Raw genomic sequence first — 11057 nt, 5'->3', positions numbered from 1 at the left:
TGTGTCGCCTACTAACAACACCCATAGGAAGATGAGGCAGAGAGGAATAGCCTACGCACTCTGGTGACTGTGTAACCGGAGAGGAGGACCGTCCGAGAGGGGGGAAGACGGGCTTGCTTGGGGAAGCCGCTGCGGGCCTGCTGGGCCTAGGAGGACCGGGTCGGTTAGGATAGCCTACTGGTTCACACGGTGGGAACCAGTATCCTATTCTTCCACCATGCACACATCTGGACTGGATCGCTGACCTGCACAGGCGAGCTCGCTGCTGCAGCATCTCTGCGCGCATACGTGTGTGTGTGTGTGTGTGTGTGTGTGTGTGTGTGTGTGTGTGTGTGTGTGTGTGTGTGTGTGTGTGTGTGTGTGTGTGTGTGTGTGTGTGTGTGTGTGTGTGTGTGTGTGTGTGTGTGTGTGTGTGTGTGTGTGTGTCTGTGCGTGTGCGTGTGCGTGTGCGTGTGTCACTATGAGTCTGGTGTCGGGCTTCCCTCACCACCCGGTCATGCACCACCACGAGAGCCACTATTCCCTGCAGGCGGCGGCGGGTCGCTGTCAGGGGGACACCGGGGCTCCTCCGTACTTCACCAGCTGGCTGATCAGCCACGCGGACATGTCGCCCACCGAGTACGGCCTGGCGCCCGGCTACAGCCCCGAGTACCACGGCACCGGCGGCGGCTCCGGCCCGGGCCTGGACCCGCACCACCACCATCACCACTACGGCCCCGGCGGGATGGTGCCTGGGGCCGGGCTGGCGGTGAGCGGAGCCCCGGTGGGCGGCATGCACCACCACGCACACACACACGGCCGCCCCGTGAAGCGGAGACCCACGGCCAACCGTAAGGAGCGGCGGCGGACTCAGAGCATCAACTCGGCCTTCGCGGAGCTGCGGGAGTGCATTCCCAACGTGCCCGCCGACACCAAGCTGTCCAAGATCAAGACGCTGCGCCTGGCCACATCCTACATCTCCTACCTGATGGACATCCTGGACAAGGACGGCCAGCACGGAGACACGCAAGCCTTCAAGGCCGAGCTCAAGAAGACCGAGGCCCGGGAGGAGCGACGGAAGAGAGAGGCGGTAAGACAGAGAGACAGAGGGAGAGAGAGAGCGCTTTATGCCGATCGAGCTATCACTGACGGCTACAGGCTACTATAGCTAGCCTATATCTGGACTGGCAAACCCAAAACAAGTTATATCTGACGGCTTGATAGCTGAGCCTGTTATCTGAAACATTCAAAACAAGGGATGTCCCCAGCGGCAAGCTCCTTCTCACTCGTGTGGAGAAATGGTTAAAAGGTCTGCAGGCTAATGAATTGCCTTGCGTATCGGCGAAGCATGCACACTTAAAACATATTGTCTATATAGCCTATTCAATTCAAGCCGTTTTCTGAAGGAGAGAAGTCACAAGAGTGACTTCAATTGGGGAGATATGCTGCTCAAATGTACCAAGCATGCAGACGCAGGAGAGAGCAAAACAATGAGCCTAGCAGACTTCACTTCTACAGGAGGCTAAACCAGCTCACATCTTTTATTTAGAATAGAATAGAATAGAATAGAATTGAGTTTAACTTGACATGAATAGGATTCCTGATTTAAATTCACTATAAGACAGTATAGGCCCTACCACACAGCAATCCAAATATGGTTTTGTGAGGGCGAGAAAAAAACATAATGTCATTGCTTTTCTGAAAATATAGTAATTGACATTTGTGTGTTGTGGTTGTTTGCCTTATAACATGTTAATTAGTAGGGAGCAGAGGTCATTATGTAAAACTATAGCCTACATTGGCATGGTGATGAAACAGGCCTATACGTCTGAAGACAGAGCAGAGGGGATGGAGAGGAATAGAGAAACAGTAGAATAAAACACATTCACAGCATTCCTTGATTAAATTAGCCAGCCGTATACGACATAGAAAATGACGCCAAACTCCATTCATAAATCTGCCAATGTATTGTGACCTTGCTTATCGGCAAACATACATTAAACTCACCGCTTTTCAATTTGATATAGGCTATATACTATAGCCCAGAAACAGCACACCTTTCTTTCAATAGTGTAAAGTTTCGCCCATGGTTCCCACGGTGTTCCTCCATCAAAAGACGAGCTGGGCGGCAAGCAGCGGGCAGGGTGGGAGGGAAATAGTCTATATGGACCAAAGCGCTCCTTACTGGATTATTTATGTGCCGAATTTAATAGAATATTCTTGTTTAATTTAGGAGCAAGACAGCATTAATTCTGCACGTTTTTTAAAGGGAGACATGTACGACCTCTCCAGAATAAATAATGATAAACAAAACAAAGGCTCAGAGCAGACAGACAGCATCGCTGAAATTATTTTAGAATGGCGTAAAACAGTCGCATCGGTAGGCCTACTAGCCTGTATCGATATAACAATCTTTTATTTATTTTTAATGTTTTTAGGCTACCGAAAAAAAATAAAGGAGATGAGTAAATGCGGATTTCATTCAATCCTTTTTTCTTTTCTCTTGTTTGCTATATGGTGTTGTGCGATAGGCCGTTACTCTGGATGGAAAGATGCGCCTGCAAAACATTATATATGTCTAACAATACATTTTGCCACCGATCTATAGGCCTACACTCTCACTGTTCAATTACATCACTGTTGAGTTTTTTTTTAATAACTGAAAATAATAACAAATAGACTAACCCGGCCTGATGGCGCATTCAAGTAAACATGTAGGCTTATGTTACTAAAAGATTACTGTGCCCATTCTCTCCATAACAGACTGATGCAGCTAGGTGCCCTTAAAGCCAGTGAAACACAGACGCCGGGCTGCATGGTGAAGCAGAGAGAGAGAGAGAGAGAGAGAGAGAGAGAGAGAGGGGGGGGGGGGGGGGGGGGGTGCATGTGCTGGAATGCCTGACACATAGCCTATAGCGGCTAGCCTAAACAGATTGCGCATGCCTATCAGAGAGATAAGAAATAGCCTGTATTAGCCTTTATTTGAGGAAGACATTTAAAGAAATAAAAACACTGAAAGAATCAGGGAGCCAACAGACAAATATACCCAATTATTTATCATAATGGACACAGCGAGCATTTTAAACTTCAGTTGTGCTATTGTGCTATATTACATTTGTACGCAGTTATACATTATACATTCTATTATCCAACAGCAGTGTTGTTGTTTACATGGTGATGTCATCCAGAGGGTTTAAGAGTCAGAAGTCTGTTTTGGTGGTTGCCATGCATCCTCAGTTGGCTTGGAGCCAGCTATATAAGGGCCAGGGGTCAGCCATAGACCCACTATTATTGCAGCAGCGCTAGTTTTCATGCTTTTCATCCTGACAACCCCCTATATTATCGACATAGTTTTCATGCTTTTCATCCTTACAACCCCCTATATTATCGACATAGTTTTCATGCTTTTACAGCCCCCTATATCGACAGTTTTGGTCCCAGCTCTGCATGCTTATATACTGCCCATATCCGCTGGCTCCTTCATAAGGCTATGTGTTCTGGATTTATTATATGAAGCACAGAGCTGTAAACTCACCTAAACTGTCATTTACTGGACTTGCATATAGACATTATTAGACTATAGCCGAAATGCATGTAATTCTATAATATTGATCAGAATTAGTATGAAAATGCTGCAAGTTATATAACGATTGCATTTTAAACAAAGAAAAAACATATTAGCCTAATATCAATATATGCGTAATATTAATATTAATATGAGCATTAATATGAAAAGTAGTATTAATATTGCTGTTGCTAATAATAATAATAATAATAATAATAATCATAATAATAATAATAATAATAATAATAATAATAATAATAATGTTTTTTTCTCTCCACTGACTGGAGGTCATATCCTCCTTTTACTTAGTAGGTAGGCTACAAACAGAAGTAAGTCGTTTCGTGTATAGTGACTCCATCAGTACACCATGCCCCACTGTCTCACAATATCCTAAACAGCAAGTGACAGTGACAAATATGACGTTTTTCTCTTAATCTTAAAGCTTAAACAGGGATAACATGTAAACCACGTTTCAACAGAGAAATAACATCAAATAATAAATGAGCAAATATAATAGAATAGTTATTTACTGTAACCTAACACACTGCCAATAGGAAATACTAGAATAGAATAGAATAGAATAGAATAGAATAGAATAGAATAGAATAGAATAGAATAGAATAGAATAGTTATTTCCTGTCTGTAGCTAACTGGCTCCCTATAGGGAGTATGGAGTTTAATTGAAGCCAGAAAGCCATTTTCCGTCACGTTTCACCCTAACATCACTGGCTAATAGGAGGATATAGTCCTGTTAATAACTCATGTCAACCCTTTCAGAAAGCCAGAGCTCTGGATTCAAATGCACACACCATAGGACACTGTCTACTGGGGCTATAGTAGGCCCATAGCCTACACTATAACATAGACCTACAGCAGGTGTAGGCTACTATAGTAGTAGTAGTAGTAATAGTAGTATAGTAGTATAACATATAGCCTACTGTAACAACTAGTCGGCCTATAGATAAACTATTGTTTTACATATTGTACACTAGAGCCGTTTCTGTGCATGTGCAAATGCACAGGGCCCCCAAATCGGCTAATATATAATATATTAGCCCGCGTTTCTCAAATTGGGGTACGTGTACCCCTAGGGGTACGTGGAGGTACTACAGGGGGTAGTTGAGAGAAAGTGAAAAGAGAGAAAATGGGAAAATTTAACAATAAATCGTGTTTTTTTTAAATATCTATTTTGAGACATTGTTTACTTGTAACATTGGCATACATTCTATGCTATTTGCATGAAGCTGCTGCAGATTGGTCTGTTCATAGTTCATATACAATTAACTATCATTGAATTAGGGGAGGTATTTTACAGTATAGTTTAATTAATGATAATAACACATTGATAAACTGTGAACCTGCTGATATTAAACCAAATTAAAATTACAACTTTAGCACACAAATTGTATTAAATGCAAACGAATTTGCTGTCATGCTGTTTTGTAACACACTGACGTCCAGACTGGACTGAAATTGTGTACTGCCACATTGTGTTAAAATAAATAGGCTACTCAGGAGGAACTATTCACTGCATTTCTATGTGTAATGTTATATTCTTCAAATGCACAGGATATCATCATGCCATCATATGGTTTATTTTTCTAACCAAAATGTCGGGTAAAGGGGGTAGCCTTTGATTCCGAAATCAGTACTGAAGCCAAAAACGTTACTACAACAACTACTACTACTACTAATACTACTACTAATACTACTACTACTTTCCACGTGCACTAAACTATGCCTTCCATATGAATGCAGTATAATAGGACATAGGCCAATAATATGTTGTTCCAACTTCCATCCTGTCTGATGTGGATTTCTTCGTCACCATATGTTGTTGTATATATATAGCCTCATAGCTTTACTGATCATCAGGTTGCCCAACAAGGAGGCATCGACAGCCCTCACCAAGGCCAGGAATCACATATCAGAATCAGAAATACTTTATTGATCCCTGGGGGGGATGAGTAGTTGCTGCACCTTCATAGGAAAAAATATATAAATATAGAGACATAGGCCTATAAGAAGAATATAAATAGGCAATAAAACAATAACATATAAATAAGATAGGCCCATACAATACAATAAAATGTCCAAAAACCAAAAACGAGTCAAAAACGTTACAAAAAAATCAAGAAGCGCTATTATGGGATCCATGTCAGAGACGTTTAAATGTGCGCTTGTTGTGGCCTAAGAAGATAACCTTTCCCTTTTCGCGCCATGCAGGTCTGATCATTTGGTAACATTATCCGCCATAGAGCTTACATGTTTTCAGTGCCGTTTGTTTGTCTATAGGCAGGACTGCATGTGTGTGTGTGGGGGGGGGGGGGGGGGGGGGGGAGGGGGGACTTCGGCTGATTTTCATGAAACTTGGTGGAAGGGTGCAGCGTGTGTATAGCATGGGCCAATGATGAATCCATTACATTTTGGAGCGGATCCGATCCAGCTCACAAACAAGCAACAATAGCACGAACCTTGGCGGAGGTCCGCGCTCCGCAGTGCCCTTCATGGTTCTAAATGTTCTCCGCAGTGCCCTTCATGGTTCTAAATGTTCTGATAGAACCTTGGCGGAGGTCCGCGCTCCGCAGTGCCCTTCATGGTTCTAAATGTTCTGATAGAACCTTGGCGGAGGTCCGCGCTCCGCAGTGCCCTTAAATGTTCTGATAGAAAATCTCTTTTAATTCTTCGCGAGATGAGCAGGGAGACATGCAGCATCAACATGGTTGTACAATTAGTTTCAATTAGGCGACCTAAATGTCGCCTAATTGACCTAAATTTCGGCTCGCTGCTAAATGACCTGCAGGCAAATGTGGCTGAATTAGTCAGCCAACTTTTTCCATTGACATTAATAGTTTAATAGTTAATGTTTCAATAATAATAATAATAATAATAATAATAATAATAATAATAATAATAATAATAATAACAAACACACAGAGATGTACAGGAGATAGTGGTATATTTTGGTCATGTGATGCGTTAGCAGGATGACAGAAAGTCAGACAGAGTGCAGTGCTGCAGCCTGAGAGGCTCAACCTGCATGACACTGAGATTGGAAACATGTCACGTATATCTCTAAAAAAAAGTTATGTTCTAGTGTTAGCCTATATAGTCTCTCCTGATTCTATACAGAGCTAAATCGCTTGGTTTGCAGGTAAAACTATTTTTATAAACATTTTACGAGATGGAAAAATGAATGGTGGATGGAATCCCTGCGGAACGCGGACTTTGTCTAAACACTAAAATATATGTGTGTTAAAGTGTTGGGTAATGCTGGGCTGGCTATAGTGCTAGTCGATGTGGCGCTCATATAGCCATACGGCATTATAGTATATTAACACTATAATCACATTGTGAGTGATTATTATAATCACTCACAACATAATATAGCCAATAAACAGGCTGGAAATGTAGAGGGTTGAATACTTCATGCATGCATGGAAACAAGTAATAAGATGAAATTAAATGTAATTTCTACATGTTTGTCTGATGACTATTGCAATAAAATATTATCATAAGGGGTTATAACTCATAATAATGTACTTCATAGCGTGTTATTATAATTTAATTTAATACTATTTGGGCCCATGAACTCTTTCTACATTGGATCGATAATCTCCGGCCTGTGTTAAAAAAAATCTATTCCGTGTGGTTCATATGGCTCTGCGTGTCATTGGGATTACTATAGGCCTATAATTGATGTGCAGAAACCCATTGTCGCAGACACGCAGAAAAACGGCTCTTTTGTTGTTGTCTTTTATGTTATATTGTGTTATGTTATGTTATGTTATGTTATGTTATTTATTTATTTATTTATTTATTTATTTATTTATTTATTTATTTACGGCAAGTCGGCTGAAAAGCAGATAACCTCAGAGAGAGAGTTTAAGCCTATAGAAAGGAAATAGAAAAATATTTCGGCTTGCAGCCGGAGAATGCTGCGGAAATTAGAATCGAATAAAACGGGGATTAGAATAGAATAAGATTGGAATGCCATACCATACCATACCATATGGTATGGTATGGCATATGCCATACCATACCATGCCATATATACCATACCATATATACCATACCATACCACCATACCATGCCATATATACCATACCATATGCCATACCATACCATATACCATGCCATATACCATACTATACCATACCATATCCATACCATACCATACCATACCATACCATACCATACCATATCACCACATCGCAACACAAAATTTGCCTATAAAGTAAAACCGGACATCAGCTTGTGGTCTGAAGACTTCTAGGCTATATATTATTTTGATTCATGAAAGCAGGTTTCTGAGATAATGGTATCCGGTGTGAACTGCAATATCTTTACGATTCGAATCAATTTTAAAGAAATGAATCCGCGGATAGCTTATAGCCTAATTATCTCGGATTTCATTTACGACAATGCAATCGATCTTTATTTGACGTATAGCTCTACCTTATGTTTTCTCGTACCGACAGGAGGCCAAAGTCACCCTGAATTCTGGCAGATTCGTGTTTCCTTTCTTCTCGCAATAGGCTACATGGTGGACCACGAAGAAACTGCTGTTTCAAATTGCTGAAGTCTCCTGATACATTCGGCAGCATGATCCACCAAGCATGCACAATATTATTCATTTATTCATGTCTTTATTTCAAATGTCGTGTGGCTTGCTGGCAGGGGGAGCAGTTTTCAGTGGATGGCTCATCCACTGAAAACTGCTATTTAGATCATATTAAGAAAATGTGTTAGCCTATATCATCTTTTCATAGGCTAGATAGATTATATAAGACTAGAGAAAATGACGTATATCGGCATTAGCTCCTCCTGTCCTGGCAGCTGCAGGCTAAATGACGTATATAGCAGCCCATAATTATGGCTGTTTTATTGTAGCTGCAGTAGAACAAAGTGTTGGGCCGTCCATTGACTATTTGGCTGCGCTTTATTTCATTTCATGTTATTTAAGCCTATTGGTTTATTTGATAGGGCCAATGCATGTTAACCCCCTGACGTCGTAGGGTATATTTTCAGACACTCTGGTGATTTTTGGCAGGCAGGCAGGCAGGCAGGCAGGCAGCCTCCTGTGGCTGAGGGCTGACAGTGCAGCAGGCAGCCTCCTGTGGCTGAGGGCTGACAGTGTGGACTTCAGGGTTTGACTGTCTGAATACAAAACCGATGTGGACCTGCTCTGTCCATCATGGTGCTTCTCTGAACCAGATAGCCTGCACAGCCTACAGCCTGGGCCTACAGCCTGGGCCTATACAGCCTGGGCAGCTTGAGTCTCATCTGGAAACCTGACCCAAAGAGGACATTTTGTTCAGGAACAATTTGTTCATCTTCTTATGTTATTGATGTTGTTCCAGCAGTCAAGCAATATTAGTGTTGTATTAATGATAACAACGACGGGAACAGCAGCAGCAACAACAACAACAACAACAACAACAACAACAACAACAACAACAACAACAACAACAGCACTATAATAGGCTAGCCTAATAACATCAATAATAATAATAATAATAATAATAATAATAATAAAATAATAATAATAATAATAATGTTATTAGGCCAACTATAGCTACTGCTACTACTTAGGCTAATATATGCTGCTAGCCTACTATATACACCACTAGCCTACTCACTTAATGCCAATAAGAATAATTAAAAGTGTCTTCTTTCTCCATGCAGGTGGAGGTCCTGAAGACAACGTCATCATCTTCTTCATCGTCATCATCGTCATCGTCAGTTGGCGATAAGAAGACTAAAGGACGGACAGGCTGGCCTCAACATGTGTGGGCCCTGGAACTCAAACAATAGCATATAGCTCTCTGTCTGTCTCTGTTCCTAGTGGACTACTTCCATTCTGCCCGCATGTCTGTTGTCGGAATGAGAGGATGACGGGACAATGTGCAGTCTGTTGAACTGTATGGCAGTCATCTTTCTCCAAGCCCTGCACTCCAGACACAGTGCTGCCCTGCACTTCAGACACAGCGCTGCACTCGCTTTCCTATATGACACTCAAATGTGGCAGTTCAATTTGGTGGCCATGCTTATCGGTGACGGGACATAGCCTACCTGAGGGCGTAATGTGCTGCAGTTAAATATTTCAAATTATTGTCTCACATTGGTAGCCTACCTGCAAAATTATATGAATAGGTCTTTCAGAACTATAACAATAATAGTAATAATAACAACAACAACAACAATAATAATAATAATAATAATAATAATAATAATAATAATAACAATTATGTTATTATTATTATTATTATTACTACTTTTATTATTATTATTATTGTTATTGTTGTTGTTGTTGTTGATTTTACATTCTAGTAGGCTATAGGCTAAATAAAAAAAATTATAATTGCCGTTTGATCGCATATTATTCGTCTTTCTTCAGCCAAAACAGCCTATAATATACACCACCACTGTGTGAACCAACTGTATAAGTTGTCATTTTATTGAAATAGCCTATTTGTTGCATGGTGGATTGGAATGCATTGAAAAGTGGACCTGGCTGAGTCATAAAGGCGCTATAAAAGTCATATTCTACCAGATCATGCAGGCCGTAGGCCTATAGCCTATTAGAGCTCAACAGCAACGTGACATGTCTTGCCCCGGAAGTGAGTTTCCCATTCATTTTCTAACAACAACAAAAACCTTAACATTTTTTTTTTTTTTTTTATGTTTATGCGTAAATCACTTGACATACAGAAATCAATTTTTATATGGTATAACCCATCCATCATCACATAGATTTGCATAGTTTTTTACCTTAACGAGTTTTAAGGCTGGAACCAAGCCACCCCGTGACCTACTAATCGTGAGTGATCATAAAACATTTCACTTGGAGCACAAACAAAAAATAAAGACAGGGAAAACAATCGAAAATTCGTTTTTTCACCCGATGTTATTTTTTATTTTCGCTCCAACTGATATTTTTATGGTCACTGACACTCACGATACAGTAGGTCACGGGTTGCCTTGGTTCCAGCCTTAAAACTCGTTATAAGGATTTTTCGAAATGTCTATAGAGAAAATGAATAGGAAACTCACTTCCGGGCCAAAATAGATCACGTAACTGTTCAGCTCTACGTTTCCGATAAGCAAGCTAGGGAGCAATTATAAACTGCCAGATTTTTCAATAGGCTGGACGCTCTTATTCAGAACGGAATATCAACCAGGAATGGGCGCAACTCTCTCTCTCTCTCTCTCTCTCTCTCTCTCTCTCTCTCTCTCTCTCTCTCTCTCTCTCTCTCTCTCTCTCTCTCTCTCTCACACACACACACACACACACACACACACACACACACACACACACACACACACACACACACACACACACACACGCACACACACACACACACACACACACACGCACGCACACACACACACACACACACACACACACGCACGGTGTGCTGTCCCGCTCGCCGCTTTATTTAAGGGAATATATTTATGTGCAATGTGGCCGTTAGAAGGACTGAAGACCCAAACAGCCGCTCCGCTGAAG

The 11057-nt window shown here is 41.3% G+C and overlaps 1 protein-coding gene across 1 annotated transcript; it reads left to right on the top strand.

Moving 5' to 3' along the window:
- Positions 1–460: 460 nt before the first annotated feature.
- Positions 461–9603, top strand: hand2 (heart and neural crest derivatives expressed 2; the record flags this gene model as incomplete). The annotated part of the gene is made up of 2 exons (XM_083656287.1): positions 461–1069; positions 9233–9603. 2 exons carry the CDS (start codon positions 461–463, stop codon positions 9359–9361), a joined length of 738 nt encoding a protein of 245 aa, XP_083512413.1. The 3' UTR covers positions 9362–9603.
- Positions 9604–11057: the final 1454 nt, after the last annotated feature.

This window comes from Poromitra crassiceps (assembly GCF_964638095.1).
Source record: "Poromitra crassiceps genome assembly, chromosome: 19".
In the NCBI taxonomy this organism is placed as follows: Eukaryota; Metazoa; Chordata; class Actinopteri; order Beryciformes; family Melamphaidae; genus Poromitra; species Poromitra crassiceps.
This window is presented reverse-complemented; position numbering and strand designations above follow the sequence as displayed.